The sequence below is a fragment of the Thamnophis elegans genome, chromosome Z (assembly GCF_009769535.1).
Source record: "Thamnophis elegans isolate rThaEle1 chromosome Z, rThaEle1.pri, whole genome shotgun sequence".
NCBI classification, from domain to species: domain Eukaryota; kingdom Metazoa; phylum Chordata; class Lepidosauria; order Squamata; family Colubridae; genus Thamnophis; species Thamnophis elegans.
The window spans coordinates 129,284,231-129,305,498 of NC_045558.1; the positions used below are offsets into that span (position 1 = coordinate 129,284,231).

The following is a 21,268-nucleotide window of genomic DNA, read 5'->3' on the forward strand; positions in this document are numbered from 1 at the left end:
ATAGAGCAATTCTTGAGATCAAAGTGATCTTTGTGATTAAACCAGGACAGATCTCCATCTTGTTTTCTTGAGTGAGTGGCTTAATATCAGAAATATGGATTCTCAAATTGATACAAAGTTTGGGACAGAATGGAGTTGACCATCCAAAGCCAGCAGAGGAAATTATATTGTTCTCAATGCTGTCAGATAGGACATAAATTATAATCCAGCTAATCCTCATTGAGAGCCTTGCAATTATATTAAACTTTGTGATCTGTTATTAATTTCCAAAATGCTGTTCTCTCTGTCATCATTTTGAAATGTAAGGATGACATTCAAATAAAATTCCCCATTTAAATATTACATTGTATTTATGGTAATCTATTAAGACAAAGCCCCGCACACTGTAAGGGGAATTTTCACAGATTAGTGGAAGAAATCACACTGACCACTACATCCCCTTTCTGTAGGGAAAGGAAGCCTAACAGTACTTCCTTTGATGTTCAAGGTATGGGGATGTTCATCATATAAAGGTAAGCAGAGGTAATGTGGAAATATTTCATAGAAATATCATTTTCCTTCTAAGTCAGGGGTCCCCAATTTCTGGGCTGAGGAACCACTACCAGTCTATGGTGTGACAGAAACTTTGCCATGCAAATGAACAAAGTTATGTATTCATGGTGTGCAGGCAGATCACTAAACCACCCATCCATCCGGTCTGTGGAAAAATGTTGCTCCACAGAACTGGTTCCTGACACACAAATGGTTGGGGAGCACTGTTCTAAATTATCTGTTACTCCTACAATGTGTACTTTTGCATATAAAGCTATGATAAGCTACTTATAGAATAGAAAGAACAGAACAACAGGGCTCAAAGGGAACTTGGAGATCTTATAGTTCAACCCCGTACTCAAGCAGGAGGCCCTTTACCATTTCAGACTAACAACTGTCCAATCTCTTCTTAAACAAGTCAAGTGATGGTACAGCCACAACTTCTGAATGCAAGATGCTGAGCCACTGTGTCCCTTCTATCATTACTATCATGCTGTACTGTATATGCATACCAGGGTATATACTGTACCTGCCAAGAGTATTGATTGAGAAGTTTCATTCTCTGCCCCTTCATCTTTATTTTTTGATTGAATTTCAAGGAATGTATGTGGTTCATCACATGTGCTATAGTGTAGACTGCATTGTACATGCTGTAGCTGTGAGCAGTCATCTTCACTTCAAAGAGAGAACCAGGAAGAGACCCCAGTTTTTCAAACCCAGTGCAGGTTTTCTCAGACAGGTTTTCTGAACTGGGACTTGAGAAAAAACATTCAAACACACTTTCCCAGAAGCTCTGGATAAAACCATCTTCTTTTTCTGAGATCGGGTTTCTGGTCTGAAGAAACTCTCGAAATCCCAACACTTTCTTTGAGTGGACTGCCAAGGATATGGCACCCTGTAAGAAGTCTATGCTCCAGCTGCCTTGGAAACCAAAGGAAGTGAAATCCATTTGGGCCATCATAATCCAGACTTTGTCACCCGGCTTTGCAGATATATCCAAATATTCAAAACCTGCTATCAGGAGTCTTAAAACTGGCATTGTCTGTATTTCCCCATGTATGAGCAAAACATTGGAAGTATTTCTCATGATGGTCTTGTAAGTTTTAAGACCTTCTTCTATAAGTTTCTGGATTTCCCCAGTAAATCCCTGTCTGGGAAGTCTTTGTATGAAATCAAAACAAATGCCCCTCTTGGAGAAAAAGGGAAGGACATTCTGCACAAATCTTTCCCCATTGTCATCATCAAGATAAAGCACCCCAATCCATGTCCACCTGAAATGCAGAAGTAAGTGAAGAATCCCATTATATTGATGAGTGCTTTTGGGGAACATCTGTTGGACAAAGCCAGGTTGGCTTCTGTAATGCAGTACTGGAGTAGATCCATATGCAACCTTTTTAAAAATAAAACAAATAAAAAATATTTTTTAAAAAAATATGTCATAATATCTGTGTGGGAATATATTTGATTGCCACAATATTAAAAAAGATGTTGAGACTATAGAAACAGTGCAGCGACGAGCAACAATGATGATAAAGGCCTTTAAGTTAAAATGTATGAAGAAAGGTTGCAGGAATTGGGTATGTCTAGTTTAATGAAAAGAAGGACTTGGGGTCATATGACAGCAGTGTTTCAATATTAAAGGGGCTGCCACAAAGAATATGGGTCAACCGATTTTCCAAAGCATCCAAAGGCATTACAAGAAGCAATGGGTAGAAACTGATACTGGAGAAAAGCAATCTAGAAATAAGAAGAAATTAATCAGTTGTGGGTGATCTGTTACTAAAAGTTTCCAAGAAGAGATTAGACAACCATTTGTCTGAAATGGTATAGGGTTTCCTACATGAATAGGAGGTGGTTTAGGAGACCACCAAGGCCCCTGGCAACTTTGTCATTCTTTTCTGTTCTGTTAGAAACCAAACCAAACTTGTCTTCAAGTTGTGAAAGATAATCCTTAAAATGATGCATGACAATATAAAATCTAAACACACTATTATCCCATATTAGCTGCTAGAAACTAAGTGTCTTCTAAATCAAATTATGAAAAGTCAGGGATAAAAATCTATTATTCTCAATTTTGGAATATTTTGGATATAGCTTCTGCAAAAAAAAATGATGGACATGATGCAAATGTTGATCACAGGAAAAATATTGTAATCTCTATAATTTGAGGAATTCTGATGCTCAGATATGAAGAATAAAAGTCAACCTGTAGTCTCAACTCTACAAAAAAAAGTCACAGAGTTTTCCTCTTATTTTAATCATGACAATAAGGGAAACAACGGAGGTATAGAGGTTCCTTACCTGCGGGATCTTGTAGAGACCAAGGATGGTGGCCATATGGAGGCAGACATTTGAATTAGGTCCCCCAATGACTGCAACTGCATTGCTTCTAGTATCACACTTGTAGTTTGGAATGAACCTCTTCTGGGTGGAGAGAAGCTCCATTGAAGCAAGATAAGTCCAGCTTGCACTGAAATGACTGTTATAGATCTGGAAGCCCAGAGTGATGTTTGACAAAATATGTGGATTTTCATTGATTTCTTTTACAGCAAATACTAATGCCAGAATATGCTGGTAATGTTGAATCAATACCCTACAAAAAGTACATAAGACATAACCATATGCTTCCAAATGTTATACTTGCTCACTATAGCAATACATGTATTAAAATATATATCAAACAAATAATGTTGTATCAGAGATAGATTATGTATCTTTTACAATGGAAGTGTAACTTGGAAGAGAAAATACATAAGGTATCATTTCTTGAAATGTGTATGTGGATTTAATATTTGAAACTTCTAGTCAGCATGCACACAATAATTTTGTGACATGTTTTGGGAAATCTGTATCTGGCTGCATTCAGTAAAGGCAAAGCATTCATACATTTGTGTTAAGATTATTCATGATACTCCATTCATTCACAGGGATGACTAGGGAGTTGTGCATGATTTATGATGCTAAAACCCAGTCTTCTAGTTGATTCACTTGTAGAATATCTTAACCTGAGATCCAGAGCACAGTTATAGTTAGATTCATATGATTTATTCCATTTTAAAGAGGAGAACAATATACTAGGGTAACAACAGGAATAAAGCTTAGCATACTGTAGTATCTTCATGGCCATCAGATTAATGAGGGCACATATGTACCAAAGACAAATTATTTGTGTGTGAAATCACACTTGGCCACTAAAGAATTCTCTTCTCTTCTGTTATTCTATTCTATTCTATTCTATTCTTTTTTTCAGGGACTCAGAAAGTTTGATTCAGTATGTGGGAATAATTCATATTTTTGTTATATGACATGGATATAACACCCATCCAATTACCCACCCACACATAGACATGTAGACACAGAGACACATGAATGTGCTAAGAAGATATTTTGAAAAAAAGGAGAAGCAGGAAGAAGTAAAAAATCCTTTTTAAAAAAAATCAAGGATTGGGAATAAATCACTTCTGTTTATGATCCATGACACAAACAAGTTCCCAGAATTGTTCATCTCCAGTTAAGAATTATATTCCCATCAATTTGCCCACAACTGAAAATGTAATTCGCCAGTTTTGAAAAGTTGGTCATTTTCCCTAATGTGGGGGAAAAAAATCTATTACAACAGTTAGATGTTTGAATCAGCCGATGTAAGTTTGGGAGCTGAAGCAAATGATTATGAAATAATCTTGCTGTTGAAAAGAGTGTATCTTAAAAAAATAATTCACCCTGAATAAATATAATCATACAACTTTTGCTGCTTTTGTTGGGGAACTGAAATCTTGTTAGCAAACAACAGTCTTTAAGATGTTACAAAATACAGCTGTCTGATCTGCCCAGAAACCACAGAGAAGGACACACATATTAGGAAGAACAGAATTTATGGCTTCTATTAATAAAGGAACATGCAATTATTAATTATCTGCTAAAACTAGAATGAAGTCATATTACAAATAATATGAATCAAAATAAAAGTTAATCTATAAAGCAACTTGCTCAGATAGGTGGTCAGGAGAGATACACATTGTGATTCAATTATATCCCAGGTTCTTACGGAATATCATCAAAGTACTCTGGAGATGGTATTTTTTCATAGGATAAGGCACGTGAAAGCACATTACTCTGAGAAGTTATGCTTGCAATGTTAAATTCTCCAAAATGGTAATATTTGTGAAGAATCGGAAGAAGCACCCGAGTGGCATGTTTAACAACAGGGCATTTGCTAGCCATGTGAGGTAACAAAGCTAATGCCAACATTATTATCCCCGCCATCTTGTTCATTGGTTTAAAAAAAAGATACTGGATAAGATCTTAGAGTCACATCTTGATTTCACTAACTACAAGTGCAGAAAGCTGTCCTGAAAAACAAAGCCATGGGCACGTAGATCAATTTTGGGGACACAAAATCCATTAAACGTGATATGTAGTTTTGTTACCGCTGATAGACAGAAAGCTGACAATTTAATTATGGTTATTTTGATAATAATTATTTACTCAAAGCTGCTGTTGCTTTGCATTCTTGGGCCCACAGCCTGTCAGTCAATTATTTTGTGGGTGTTTATGTCCATGGATAAGTTGTCATCAGTGTTTCCTATCAAGTGAAATAAAAATTAATTTTAACATGTTATATAACTTGACTTTTAATTCATCCTAGTTATATATAAGTTGATTCATTTTATTTGTTTAAGTGAACTTTGCAACTGCAGCCACAAATATTCTCTGGGGACAAATAATAGTGAGCTTGAAAATGATAGGAAATGATCACTTGCTTGGTTTTCTTACTTAATGAAAATCAAAACAGACTGGTAAGATCTTAATTCTTGTTTGATCGTATTTGCTATGGGAGGAAAACAACAAAATTAATCAAGGAATCATCCCATGAAGAGTTGACAAAGGGGCACGTGAAAGTAACTTGATCAAAAATTGTGCCATTTATGCTGAACTGAACCCTATGCTATATTAACCCATTGGTATGTCTCTAGGGACATGGTGGCTCAGTGGCTAAGACACTGAGCTTGTCAATCAGACAAGTCAGCAGTTCGGTGGTTCAAATCCCTAGTTCCAGATAACAGAGCAAGCTCCCTTTACTTGTCCCAGCTTCTGCCAACCTAGCAGTTCAAAAGCATGTAAAAATGCAAGTAGAGAAAATAGGAACCACCTTTGGTGGGAAGGCAACAGCATTCTGTCTTTGATGTTTAGTCATGCTGGCCACATGACCACGGGGACATCTTCGGACAGTGCTGGCTCTTTGCCTTTAAAATGGAGATGAGCACTGCCCCCTAGAGCCAGGAAGGACTAGCATATATCTGCGAAGGGAACCTTTACTTTTATATTTCCAGAGTGGTATACATTTTCCCCCAAGAAAACACTCCAAATACATTCTGAACATCTCAGAAAACAAAACAAAAATAAAAACAGAAGTCACAGTTATATCCAGAGAAGTTGAGTTTACCTCTTGGCATACAGCTTCATTTTTGCTACAGATGCTTTATTGGCAAAGAGATAAACGTGATTCATGCCAAGTAGAAACATTGTTCCAATCCTCCCTTGAAATGATAAAAGACAGTGTCATAGGATTCTTTTTTTAATTGTTGACTACCAATTAGAAACTGGGGTTCCACTTTCATTAATTATGGAAGTATTCTATCTGAAACAGTCAACTTTGGGAGGCGGGGCCTCACCAGTCTCCTGAGGGAAAGGAAACTATTTTTTAAATTATTAAAAAGGCCAAGGTAGTTGCTCCCAGACTCTAAGTCACAGTGACTCTGAGTCTCCTTAGTGCAGTTAGTAGGAGGAGGCTAGAGAACTATGGGCCTCCTTTGCATAAGGAATTTTTTGCCTTTTAAGTTTTCAACCAAGGGTTAAAACGCGAAAAATTACATATGCAAATGAGGCACATGATTCTCCCGCCTCCTCCTGCAGAGGGCACTTTGTTTAGAGCCTATTTTAAAATGTTTAAGCAGAGTCATCCACGTGGTGACTCTAGCAGCAACTAGCCTAGCCTGCCTGGCCTTGGCTAGACCAAATCTAGCATTTTCGAGGCAGCTGGAAGGTATGTGGGAGCGAGGGGACAGGGGGGAGAAATTCAATTTATTTGTAATGTAAATAATTGTAATTTGTTTTTATTATGTGCGTGCATGTGCGTGTGGTTTTTTTTTTACCCACCTTTGCTGGCGTGCGGGCTGGAACATCTATTTTTATTTTTCATTTTTCATTTTTCATTATTTTTTATTTTTCATTTTTTATTTTTCATTCTATTTTTTTTTATTTTTTTATTTTTTATTTTTTAAAGCCATGCTGCCTCGGTGCGCCATAGAGCGAAACATGTCCTGGTTTGTGGCCGGGCGGCATGCACTTTAAAGGCCGGCCGGCGCAAAGGGAAGCTGGCAGTTTAGAGCTTGGCCGCCGTTGAGCGAAACATGTTTTGCTGAATGGCGGCCAAGGGGCAAGCTAAAGTGCCAGCATGACTTTGAAGTGCCAGCTTGCCTTCTGCGCCGGCCCGCACATAAGGCAAGCAGGCATTTAAAGGCATGCCGGCAGTTTAGAACTCGGCCGCCATTCAGTGAAACATGTTTCACTGAATGGCAGCTGAGGGGCAAGCTAAAGTGCTGGCATGCACTTTAAAGTGCCAGTGCGCCTGTCTGCCATAGAGAGGGCTTGTTCTCTGCTTTAAGAGGGCTTTGCGTGGGAAGGGGGGCTCTCCTTGGCTTTCCCCCCTCTCCTCAGGTGCAGCTGGGGTGAGGGGGGGTGGATGGTGCATGCGCGTGCACTATTGCGGTGGGTGGGAGGCAAAATGCCACAAGGAGAATCCTGGCGCGCGAGGGTGGGTGGAGGCAGGGGGCTCTGCCAACGCCAGCCACTGCTGCCCCTCTTCGGTGCTTCTGTTGTGCGAGGCTGCTCGGGGAGATTATTCATTTCTTGCATTCAGATGCTTGCCTTAAAGCCCCCGCCGCCCCCCTCACCCAGCTATAGCGAGCGAGCGCGCGCTCAGAGAGGTGGGCCCCAAGATGAGCCCTCCGATCCTTATGCGGTGGGGAGATGAACCCTTCAGCTTGTCCTACCTCCCCTCCCCAAGCGGGTGCCCTCCTCCTCCTCCTCTCCTTCAAAGGCAAGAGGTAGGCAGGTGTTTTTTTTTCCGGAGCGGCTTGAATCCTGCCTAGATTGGAGGGGTGGGGGGAGGAGAATATAGAGGTCCTGCCCGCTTGCCTCACCGGTGGTGAACTTCACCGCACGTCACTGTTCACTTCTTTTTAAAGGCATAATTATATCCTTGAATTCTCTTGAAGAACTAGCAAGATTAGTATCTTCTATGGCAGTGATGGATAACCTTTTCTGGATTGAATGCCCAATGCACAGGTGCATGCCCAAACCTCCAAAATGCAATGCATGTGTGGCCCCTTCACATGTGCCCCACCCCCTGTGCATGTGTGTACACTCCTCATATGCACTCTACCCCCGTGTGTATCCTCCCACATGCGTCCTGGCCCCCCACATGAGTGTGCAGCTCCCCGCATGCACCCTGGCCCCCTGCACTTATGCAGGTTCCCCCCACATGTGCCCCATTCCCATGCATGCAGGGCAGAGACCTGAAGATCAGCTGGCCAGTGGGATGCACACACATGCACAGCAGTGTTGAACTGGGGTGATGGCTCTCATGCCCACAGAGAGGGTGCTGCGTGCTAACTCTGGCATGTGTGCCATTGGTTTGCCATTACGGCTCTATGCTATCATGATACTTGTGGTGCAGTGCCAGCATTGAAAGATATCCTACTCAAATATCCCTTGTGTGAAAACATGCTGTATTGGCCAACCCAAAGGAAAACATGTTTATTTTGTTTATTTATTAGATTTGTCTTCTACCCATCTCATCTCGAGTTGACTATATGAAATATGAACAGAATTGTGGAAGATCCCAGAGTCCTGTTGTTGCATGAGTAGTCTGGGTGGAGTTTTCAGAAGTACAATTTAGTGTATGGAAGGATGTGAAACATTACTTGTGTCTATCTTCTCTTGTTGTTGTAGTTACATTATTACTTTCCTAGTAGATTGCATAAAACAGGATTGAAAAGGGCTCCATCTTCCCAAAATCTATTTTGGTTTCTCAGCCTTCATTTTAGGTCTTCCCTTGACTATGAAGTGTTATCAATTGTACTGGAGAACATCATGCATGCATCCCATGCTTCAGATAATCATCTTAAGCATGGTCTGGGGTGGAGGTGGGGGTGGGCTCAACTTTTTATTTTATATTGCTTATACATACCAATGCATGAACAGTTTGACACCTAGGTATCATACATTTTAGTACACATAAACATAATATTATTACACATAGTTATTACATTTTATTTTCATTTCTTATTGTTTAAACATATCTAATACTACCATCTTTCAATTTGGTGTGTGTGTGTGTGTGTGTGTGTGTGTGTGTGTGTCCCCTCTTATTTATATTTCTATTCTAACTTTTATTCATGTCACCATTGTAGTCAAAGATGTTTCTGTCTTCCATCTGTCACCTGCTTTATTATTCATATTTCTCTTATTTAACTTTTCACATCTGTATATATTAACGTTTTGTTCAGTGTTTCAATATACAATTCTAATATCAATCACAATATCATTTAAACATATAGGGTAGACCTGTTCATATTTCTTCCATTCATCCAGTCCATGTAATTCTATTTTTAATACACGTGCTTAAAGGTTTGGAAAATGTTAAAGGAGATGGAAAAGAGACTATTATCAACAAACCTTATCTGTTCCCATGAGTAGTGGGATTCAATTTTTTTTTACTACAGGTTCTGTGGGTGTTGCTTTGTGAGCATGGCATGACTTGATGAGTGTGGCTTGATGGACGTGGCAGGGGAAGGAAACTGTAAAATCTCCATTCCTACCCCACCGCAGGGGAAAGATACTGCAAAATCCCCATTTCCTTCCAATCAGCTGGAACTCAGGAGGCAGAGAATAGATGGGGGAGGGGCCAGTCAGAGGTTGTATTTACCAGTTCTCCAAACTACTCAAAATTTCCATTACTGGTTCTCCAGAACTGGTCAGAACCTGCTGAATACCATCTCTGGTTCCCACTTAAAATAACTCAACACAAAAGATAAGATTTCCACATTTATTGAACAGCATCATAAGTAGAGTGTACCCTGAAGTTTCCCTCACCCATCCCCAAATTGAGGGATTTGAAATTTTCCCTCTCATTGACTCCTTCTTGTTAAAGATGTTCCAATTTTTAAATCAGGTTTCACCAAAATGATAAAACATTTCGGGAAAAAAATGCATCCCAGTAACCCAAAACTGGAGGTCAAGATGGAAAAAATCTCCACAGCTACCATGTATTTTCCTTTGGTGCTCAGGTAAGATGGAATGAAGGAGAGCCAGACACTACAAAAGACCAGCATGCTAAAAGTAATAAATTTAGCTTCATTAAAATTGTCCGGGAGTTTTCTGGCTAAAAAAGCCACAGTAAAACTGACAATGGCCAGAAATCCCATAAAACCCAGAACACAGTAGAACATGGTAGAGGAGCCTTCATTACATTCCAATATAACCTCTGTATTCAATGAATACACATCAGCATCTGGGTACGGAGGAGCTGTTGCCAACCATATAGTACAAATCATAATTTGAATAAACAGACAGGAAAGGATAATGGAATAAGCCAGCTTTTTCCCCAACCATTTCTTTATCTTGGATCCAGGTTTGGTGGCCATGAAGGCCAGAATCACAATTATGGTTTTGGCCAATATACAAGAAACCGCTAGCGAAAAGATGATGCCAAAAGCAGTTTGGCGAAGGAGACATGTAATCTTCTCTGGTGGCCCAATGAACAATAAAGCACAGATGAAGGAGAGCAGTAGAGCGAGCAGGAGAAGGTAGGTGAGGCTCCGGTTGTTGGCCTTGACTATTGCGAGGTCTCGATGCTTAATAAAAAGCCAAAGCACCAGGATAGTCAGGAAAGAATAGAAAAGAGCCAGAACAGCCAAAGATACCCCTAAATGTTCTTTAAGAGATAAGAAACTGAAAGTTTTTGGAACGCATAAACGTCGCTGAGGATTTGGATACTGATTTGTCAGACATGGGTAACATGTATCTGCGTCTGAAAAAGAAACATATCATGTAAAGGTGGATCAGGATTGTCAGAGAAACTCAAAAGAACCTACAAAACTGAGGTGCAAGAGGCCTCGAGCATCCCCCCCCAACACCTCGTTTTGGCTTCCAGGTTGGTGCAGGAGGCCTTCAAGGCCAAAATAAGGCACAAGTGGGGTGCACAGACATACATGCAAATCCACAAAATGCACTCCCTGCACATGTGCCCTGCCCACCCCCATGCATCCATGTTCACATCCCTTGCATGTGCCCCTCCTCCATGCTTGTGTGGCAGAGAACCAAAGACCAGCTGGCTAGCAGGAAGTGCATATTGTAGTGAACCTGGGCTAGGGCAATAGCTGGGCATGCCCACAGAGTGCCATTGGTTCACCATCAGGGTCCTAGAAGTTTTGGTTTTTTTCTTGCTATGAGAAAGCAAACTCAGCTTCTCTGAATAACCCTTCAGAATTGCTACAAGTCGTAATGTGTTACTTACAACCAGTACAAGAGGGAAATGTTTTGGACTTGAAATGCAAAATCTTCTGACAATTTGATGCATTACAGTTTATGGTTCAGGCTCGGAGGAATTTGATTCAGAGGAACTGCTTTGCACCGTGACAGAATGCAAATAACCTGTGGATTCATAAAAGCAGCCCCATCTTTTCCCAGAACAATATGGCAGAGCGATAACTATATAATTCTGGAAAAAGTTTGCTTCCAACAATTGGTGTTATGACAGGTAGTGTCAGCCATCCCAGGCAAACATGACCAAATTAACTAGTTCAACTTTTTTGTAAGGTTGCATTTAACAGAATCTTGCAAGTGTAAATGAACCAATTTCTCACCCCTGCTACTACTTTATCCATTAGAGCAGCTTCTTTCTATGACTATTAAGCAACTGTGGGGTCATGCCTCCCTTACCTTCTCTTGTTTCCTAAGCACTTCTTTCTTTCCCCAAGGACATTCATACTATATAATCCACTAGTCAATAACCCGGCATTGCCCCAGTATTTATTTATAGGGGGAAAATGTCCGGACCAAATGTAATTTCTAATGTTGGATTTCCTCCATATCAGAGGGCGTCCCCTTGTGGAGTATTGTGAAGCCATTGCCATAGTAACTCCACTGCACTGTGAAGTAGAAACCATTTTATGGCAGTACAGTAGAATCCATTTTAAGGCACAACAGGCTGCATCTTAACAGAACACACACCCTGAGGGGTGTTAGGGGTGTCTTACCCCCCACAGTATTTGCTTCCAGAGAGTAAGTCATGTGTACTAAGTTTGGTTGAAATTGCTCGAGGCATTTCAGTGTGTGTGTGTGTGTGTGTGCATGCATGCACGCGTGCCCTTGCGTGATTACAGTTAGGTCTTCTGTTTGTATTTCTCTGCATTCTGAACCAACCATTCCAAGTCAAACACAAAACATTCATACTACAGAGTCATACTTCCTCCTATGTTTCAGTTAGATGCTATAGAGAATAATCTTCTTATCTAATATATCTTACCCTTGTGATTTGATATCTTTCCTTCTGGACACGGAAAACAATCATAACAGCAAAATGGCTTTCCTTCCTTCTTTCTTTTACTATAACCCTCTTGGCAATTGTCATTACACAGTGAAAGGGGATACCCCTAGACATGAAAGAAAGAGTAAAATGTAACACAGAAGATTTTATTGCAGCTTTGGATGCAGTTTTAAATATAGTTTGGCTATATTTTTTTGGGATATCACAATGCATAAAGGACATTTCCATTGTTTTCTCCTTTGATGTCAATTCTTGTTATACCCTTGTCACTAAATAAAACTCCAAGCAAATCAAATGCATTTGGCTATATTTCATCTTCTGTCAATATGATTATAATATACTTGTTCTGTGGTGAGTTTGACAAATGTTTTGTATATTTGCAAAGACAGATCTTGGAAACCTATCCAGAAAAACATTGATACTTATAAATGCAGTACTATGCTCCCAGTTTTATTATGATGATAATGGCACGACTGAGTTTACCATTCTGTGTGAAGTCATTCAAGAGGCTAGAGTCTAATTTTTTCAACATACTGATCTGTGTTCATGAACAGAGAGAATTGGAAGAAATAAATTTAGGGAGATGTGTTTCCATCTAAATCAAAGTCTTGCTCTACCTAACATCAGGGCAAGCACCAATAAATTATGTTTATAGGCAATAAGGAGTCTCTCCACTTGATCTCTCTCTCTCTCTCCCTCCCTCCCCCCCCCCTCTCTCACACACACACACACAGACACACATAGTTATAGTTATAGTTTATTAGTCTTGTATGCCGCCCACTCCCGGAGGACTCCGGGCGGCTTACAATTCAAAGGGGAGGGGAATAAATAAGACAAACAACAGTTTAAAATACACACAACATTCATAGTTACCATGGGGCTGGATACTTTAACAGCCCCCGGCCTGCCGGAGCAGCCAGGACTTAGTGGCTTTACGGAAGGCCTGGAGGGTCGTAAGGGTCCAGATCTCCACAGGGAGCTCGTTCTAGAGGGCCGGAGCTGCAACAGAGAAGGGTCTCCCCCGAGGGGTCACCAGCCGACATTGGCTGGCAGATGGGATCTGGAGAAGGCCTAGTCTGTGCGATCGAATCAGTCTTTGGGAGGTAATTGGCAGGAGGCGGTCTCTCTCTCTCTCTTTCTCTCTCTCTCACACACACATTGCATTGGGCTGTAGTTGGGGCTACACTTGAAAAGTATCCAGAAGCTTCAACTGGTATAAAATGTGGTCCTATGAACAATTTTAGGAACCCAAAGTATGGTATATGTAACACTTTTGCTCTATGAGCTGCATTGGATGGGACCAGGCTACCCAGAGGACTATCTTCATTCCATTACATCAGCCTGTTCCACCCTATCAGTCAAAAAACTCTGACTGGCTGAATCTAGAAAGGGAACTTTGCTATTGCCCTGCCCTGTGAAATACCTTTCCCCACCCCACAAAGTGAGGCAGGTCCCCATTCTCCTAGCCTTCCAAAAATGAGTTTAAAAAGTCTGCAGCTTTACGCAGGGAGCACAGAGGAGAACAGAGCCCTGAGGCTGATTAGTCCCCTGAGAGCTTTCCCTTCCCCTTTTAACTAATTTTAATGGAGTGAGCTCCCGTTACTTGTCCCAGCTTCTGCCAACCTAGCAGTTTGAACACATGTAAAAATGCAAGTAAAAAAAAATAGGAACCACCTTTGGTGGGAAAGTAATAGTGTTCTGTACCGTCAGCATTTAGTCATGCTGGCCACATGACCACAGAGACATCTTCAGACAGCGTTGGCTCTTCGGCTTTGAAACAGAGAGGAGCGCTGCCCCCTAGAGTCGGGAATGACTATGTGTGAGGGGAACATTTACCTTAATATGTTTAATTATTCTTGTTTCCATATATCTATCTATATCTATATTATCTATCTCTGTCTCTGCCTACGTCTACATCTACATCTATATGTACACTATTTTGATATTTTAACATGTGTACAGAACCCAGGGTCCAGTAGGGAGTCTTGAGGGAGATCAGCAGTTCAGAAATAAATACATTTTCTAACTTTTCAGTAATGTCTGAAAACTTTAAATAGATGCATGCTTACCTGGGTAAACCTGACAGGCCACACAATATGACTGTCGTCAATGAGAAATGCATTTTTTGAAGAAGCATATGGGTCTATCATTCCAATTCTGACTCTATGAAAAGACTGGTTTGGGAAGGTTACCCAGTTTATAATATCAAATCCCACTATTTGTTCACCATTTTGATTAAAAGAGATAATGGCACCAGCACTATTGTTGAATGAGATTTTTCTCAAAAAGGGGTGAAGCTGAAAGTGAAAGAAAAATGCAAAAAAAGAGGATGGATGGATGGATGGATGGATGGATGGATGGATGGATGGATGGATAGACAGACAGACATATTTGCATATACAACATTAACATTCTATAAAATTAAAAATAAGGAGGCATATTAGCATATTGGCTAAAATAATATTTATATTAGGGGAAATAGAAACAACAATCAATAAACATTCAAGATTAAATAGGAAATCATGTGGGAATTATATTCAACTGACAAAATGTATTATTATTGTCATTGTTGTTGTTGTTGATCATCACACAGTCAGCCTGAGGTTCAGACTGGGTTCAGCATTTTTGTCTATCTAGCGAGTCCTTACCAAGGACCTGGAATAGGCAAATCTGGATGTTTGATGGTGCTACAGATATCATCTCAGGATGGAAGCTGTTCCAAGTAAAGCCACCTTCTACAATTGACTGATGGCAATTTTGTAAATGCCTATGGTGTTCAAGTGGTGCATTATGATTATTTACAAGAATGCTCTTAACTAGGTTGGATTTCAACTTTGAAAGAAACACAAGTCTTGATCAGAGTATTTTAATTGTTACCATATTCATATTTTTTTAAAAAAAATCAATTGAGGCTGGACAGAGATCTCATAGTCACACTGCCCATATTTCAAAAACTTCTAAAAAGTTCTGCTTTCAGAGCTTGGACAATAGGTTACTTTGAAATCATATTCAAACCAGAAATAATTACACATGACATTCATTTTTGTTAAAAGTCATGGAGAAAGGGAGCATCAGCGTTCAAGATATCTATTTTCAGATCAGTGTGATTCTTGTCACTATCACCTGCCCCAGTTCCAGTTTATTTACTTGTGTTGTGTTGTTTTGTTTTAATAGGCAGTTAAATTATAAAGTTGTATGGAAGGGGTGAAAATTCTGTAATTGTTTTTCATGAGATGAGAGAATTTAAAACAGAAGTCAAATAATAGAATAAAAGTAAAGAAAAGGGAGGGAGGTGGAAAAAGGCAGGAAAGTCCTCCTCTTCCTCCTCCTAGCAGTTTACATCCTACGATGATATGTTTAACACCATTAAACATTCACATGTGCCCATCCCAGGTTCTTGCAAGGGACTCAATAGGTGGACTAAAATCCCAAATCCAGTGTAAACAGCTGGATCACAAACCATAATAATAACAATTTCTTGTCACAAAAAGTTACATTAGATAGGTGAAGGTAAAGGTTCCCCTAGCACATATGTGCTAGTCATTCCTGACTCTAGGGGGCAGTGCTCATCTCCATTTCAAAGGTGAAGAGCCAGCACTGTCTGAAGATGTCTCTGTGGTCATGTGGCCAGCATGACTAAACAGCACAGGCACACGGAATGCTACTACCTTCTCACCAAAGGTGGTTCCTATTTTTCTACTTGCATTTTTACGTGGTTTTGAACTGCTAGGTTGGCAGAAGCTGGGACAAGTAACAGGAGCTCACTCCATTATGCGATACTACATATTCGAACTGCCAAACTGCCAAACTTTCTGATCGACAAGCTCAGTATCTTATCCACTGATCATAATATGAATCTACTCTAAACAAAATTATTTTTGCCTCTAATGCACTGAGAGTCCTTCATAAGCTGAGTTGACATGCAGTTGTCTTCTACTGATTATAATGTGAACATGCAAGTGGATTAGGAGACGTTGATAACTAAGTTACTTATAGAGTGTCTCAACTGTTTTCCTATCTGAAAAGAGGGCATTTGAATGTGATAACCTCCTCTTTTATAATTATTATCTCTTCAATCTTATACAGATGTAATGACATTTATTATTCTTAGAATGAATTTGTGATGTTATACTAAGCTGTAGAATGTATTTTTCCTTTTAAAATCACAACACAAAGTGACAAATTCTGAGCTTAGATGTAAGTCTGACTTTAATAAACTCAGATTAATAAAACAAATAACTAGGCTTCAATTCTGATTCAGGCTATTTTATATAGCAATGACACTTAGATTTATGTACCATTTTACAGTGCTTCACAGTCCTCTCTAAATGGTTTTACAAAGTCAGCATATTGCCCCCAACAATATGGGTCCTCATTTTACCCACCGCGGAAGGGTGGAAGGATGAGTCAACCTTGAGCCTGGTGAGATTTGAACTGCCAAATTGCAGGAAGCCAGCAGTCAGCAGAAGAAACCTGCAGTACTGCACTCTCACCACTGCACCATCCCAGCTCAATATCCCAACAACATGGGCAAATCATGGTGAAATCCCTGTAAGACAGCAAGCTACACAATCTGACTCACTTCAATCAAAATTCAGAAATGTGATCACTCTTTCTTCTTATATGAAGTCAGGAGAGACTGACTTTTTAGGTTCAAAACTAACACTTTTTATTTATAGTTTTGGTAGATTGTGTTCTGACCTAGGCTTCCTCAAAAAGCATGAGGCAGAGTCCTGGTCCCGACAAAACCCCTTTTATTTAAAAAAAAAAGTGAATTCCTTTCATTTGCATTCAACTAGGCCTGGGAAACAATCTTTCAAAGGAATATTTATGACTACAGTCCTTGTCTATCCTGGAAAGCTGCCATGTAAATATTTTCCAAATGAAGTGCTGTGCAAGGAAAGATCAGGCACAGAGTCTCTGAAATTCATGGACAGATCTTCACACTCCTGAAATTAATCTAATGACCAAATGAACAAATTGTTTCCTACAAAAGCCCACTCCCCCTTCTCTCCTCTTTTATTTCCTATGAAAGGGACCAATCACCTTTTACCTGTGATTTTACTCCCAAGTCTACCCTGATTTCTGAGTTGTTCTTTTCTTCTCATTGCTCTGTGCATGCGCACACTGGGAACAGGTTCCAGCTGTTCCTCTGCCTCACTGCTGTCTAGCTCTGTAAGCACCTAATCACTGCCAGATGGCGTCAGCCCCATCTCTGCCTCCAATGCAGAGCCCACGTCTGAGCCTTCCCCAGCCTCCAGGACTGGCCCATACTTCTCCCCAACCTTCTCACTGTCCGAGTCTATTGCCAGCTCCGCTGGTTGGCCACAACAGATTGTTTTGTGTCATAGCACCATCCTCCCATTCTGTTTTTACCTGCCAGGAGATTTGACTGAAAAGGTTCTTCTGCTGCTCATTTTTTCCTATTTGTCTCTGCTTGGACTGTGATAAATACATGAAGTGCACAGCATGTGCTACAGCATGGACTGCGTTGTAGATGTTGTAGCTGTGGGCAGTCATCTTCATTTCAAAAAGAGTCCCAGGGAGACTTTCCAGGTTCTCCTTTCCAGTGCAAAGTGTCCCAGACAGGTTGTCTATGTTGGGTTTGGGTAAAGAACAGTCAAATGCATGTTCCCAAAAGATCTGGAGGAAATCATCTTCTTTTTCTGAGGTGGGATTTCTGGTCTGAAGAAAGGTCTGGAATCCTAACACATTCTTTGAGTGAACTGCAAAGGATATTGCCCCATGGATGAAGTCTATGTCCTGTGGTTTTTTTAAAGAATAAGACACAAAATCCATCTGAGCTGTCATAATCCAGACTTTTCCTTCTGATTTGTCCATGCCAAGATATTCTGGCATTCCTAGCAGTAGGATAAGAACTGACATGGTTTGTAGTTCTCCATGTATGACCAAGACATTGGAAGTGTTTCTGCTGATGATCTTGTATGTTTTAATCCCATCTTCCACAAGGGTTTCAATAGCATTAGAAAACCCTTGTTTGGGTAGCCTCTGAATAAAATCAAAGCAGATGCCATTCTGGGAAAATGATGGAAGTACATTCTGCACAAATCTCTCCCCATTGTCATCACTGAGATACAGCACTCCGATCCATGTCCATCTAAAATGAAGAAGTAAGTGAAGAATCCCATTGTACTGATGCATGCCCTGGGGGAACATCTGGTTGACAAAAGCATCTTGATTTTTGTAATCCAGCACTGGCGCAGAACCATAGGATAGCTAAGGAATTGATAAGAAAGAACACATTTCCAAAACAGTGCTTCTGGAAGTGGTATGTTGGTTAAATGCTGAGTAGAGTAGAGTAGAGTAGAGTAGAGTAGAGTAGAGTAGAGTAGAGTAGAGTAGAGTAGAGTAGAATAGAATAGAATAGAATAGAATAGAATAGAATAGAATAGAATAGAATAGAATAGAATTCTTTATTGGCCAAGTGTGATTGGACACACAAGGCATTTGTCTTTGGTGCATATGTGCTCAGTGTACATAAAAAGACAAGATAGATTCGTCAAGATAGGGTACAAATAAGCAGTCAGGAAACAATCAATATCAATATAAATTATAAGGATACAAACAAGAAAGTTACAGTCCTGCAGTCATAAGTGGGAGGAGATGGTTGATAGGAACGATGAGAAGACTAATAGTAATAGTGAATATATCTACATGGAAAGAGATCAGAAGTGGAATTCAGACAGTTCTGACAGGTTCTGGAGGACTGGTAGTGGAAATTTTGAGAGTGGGGAGGGAATAGGGATTTTGCTGTATCCTTCCCCTGCCACACCCACAAAGCTACGTGCACAGAACTGGTAGTAAAAAAATAAATAAATCCCACCACTGAAGGAGATCAAATGTTGTCCTTTCCTCCATTTTTTTTAACTATAATATCTTTTTATAGATTAGAATTCCTCAGCCTGCAATTCATATGTAATTCCTTCTCTTAAATAATACACAATGGATCAAAACTACACTCTGTAATCTATCTGAACTGTTATCATTCCCTTATTTGATTTGGGATAGCTAATAACTGAACAAGTCCACATAAATCCCAGTTTCCTGTTATACTAAGACTAAAGCATTGCCAACTCCCATCTTAATTATTAAATCATTTATTCCTGGTATTTTATTTGAAGGTTCACAAGAGCCAAGGTGGCACAGTGGTTAGAGTACAGTAGTGTAGGCTACTTCAGCTGACTGCTAGCTGCAGTTCAGCAGTTGAAATCTCAGCAGGCTCAAGGTTGACTCAGCCTTCCATCCTTCCAAGGTCGGTAAAATGAGGACCCAGTTTGTTGGGGGCAATAGGCTGATCCTCTAAACTGCTTAGAGAGGGCTGTAAAAGCATTATGAAGTGATAGATAAGTCTAAGTGCTATTTCTATCTCCTACAGGATAACAAAAGATAAAAGTACTTCATATAAAATAAAGTTAATTATAAAAGTACCATTAAATTAGTAGCCAAATAAAATCAACCAAGTAGCAGCAAAATGATAAACAATAACATTGATTTTGATAAGACCAAAAAATTAACATCTGCAACATTTTCTAACCCACAATGTTTTATCTAATATTTTACCTAAAATATTTCTTCATTTAAATTTCCATAATGTACATATCTTTTATATATTACTTCAAGAAGTGTAGGTGTTTTCACATCCAAAAAAGACAGAGGTGCACACTTTTATCACAGAAAAGTGATTTTTAAGAAAGCGATGACTATTCAAACCAACATGGTTATGTTAGAATTTGAAAATCTGTTGCAAATGAAAACTGTTCAACAAATCATTACCTGTGGAACCTTGTAGATACCTAGAATGGTGGCCATATGAAGATATACATTTGAATTAGGTCCCCCAATGACTGCAACTGCATTGCTTCTAGTATCACACTTGTAGTTTGGAATGAACCTCTTCTGGGTGGAGAGAAGATCCATTGAGGCAAGATAAGTCCAGCTTGCACTGAAATGGCTGTTATAGATCTGGAAGCCCAGAGTGATGTTTGGCAAAATCTGTGGGTTTTCATTGATTTCTTTTACAGCAAATACCAGTGCCAGAATATGTTGGTAATGCTGAGTCAATACCCTATAAAGAAATATATAAACTGTATAAGCCAATTACTTTCCATCCATTCTAAGCATGTTAAAACACACTAAGAGAATATTATAGGCTCCCATATATTATTATGAAATTACATTACAAAGACCACCTCTAATATTAAGATTTTTAGAACAGTATTCAGTTCATGAGTTTACAGGAAGTTAACAGGAAGTTGACAGGAAGTTAACAGGAAGTTATGGAATATGCAACAATTTCACTGTACAGAAGACATAATTTGGGGAAACAAAAAGAATATGGAAAAAGGATTTTGCAATAAAATATTTCTTAAGAAAGAAAATAAATCATATAGTACCCATCTTGATATGTTCCTTAAAGCTTTAAACAAATCCTGCACCATGCATAAGAAGACAGGAATGAGTTTGTACAAGATATTTCAATGTATAAATCCACCAAAATAACAACAACATTAAAATAACCATTTGAAGAGAGAGAATAGAATAGAATAATAGAGTTGGAAGGGACCTTGGAGGTCTTCTAATCCAACCCGCTGCTTAGGCAGGAAACCCTACAACACTTCAGACAAATGGATATCCAACATCTTCTTAAAAACTTCCAGTGTTGGAGCATTCACAACTTCTATAGGCAAGTTGTTCGACTGATTAGTTGTTCTAATTCTCAGGAAATTTCTCCTTAACTGTAAGTTGTTTCTCTCCTTGATTAATTTCCACCCATTGTTTCTTGTCCTACTCTCAGGCGCTTGTAATTTGTATTGTTTTATTTAAGTAAGTAAACCAATAACTCCTTACATGATATCATCAAAGAGTTCAGGTGAGGGAGCTTTGTGAAATGTTATGGAACGTGAAAGCACATAATTCTGAGAAGTAATGCCAGCAATATTGAGATCTCCAGCATGATAATATCTATGAAGGACTGGCAGAAGTATCTGAGTAGCCCTTTGGCCCACAGGACACAGGCATACCACAGAAGGCAACATCACCAATAATAGCTTCATTAACATTAGCATTCTGCATTACCATCTGCTTTCCAATATCTTTCACTGAAAC

At 39.6% G+C, this 21,268-nt stretch overlaps 1 protein-coding gene and 1 pseudogene across 1 annotated transcript; both read right to left on the reverse strand.

The window, feature by feature from the left end:
• LOC116521764 overlaps positions 1–4,794 on the reverse strand; it is an 11,591-nt pseudogene extending 6,797 nt beyond the window's left edge.
• A 4,928-nt stretch (positions 4,795–9,722) lies between these two features.
• LOC116521765 (extracellular calcium-sensing receptor-like) lies at positions 9,723–21,228 on the reverse strand. The gene is made up of 5 exons (XM_032236422.1): positions 21,011–21,228; positions 19,937–20,228; positions 17,519–18,379; positions 12,122–12,248; positions 9,723–10,624 (listed from the first exon to the last, which is right to left on the reverse strand). The coding sequence occupies exons 1-5, from the start codon at positions 21,226–21,228 to the stop codon at positions 9,723–9,725; spliced, it is 2,400 nt and encodes a 799-aa protein (XP_032092313.1).
• Between the last annotated feature and the right edge of the window lie 40 nt (positions 21,229–21,268).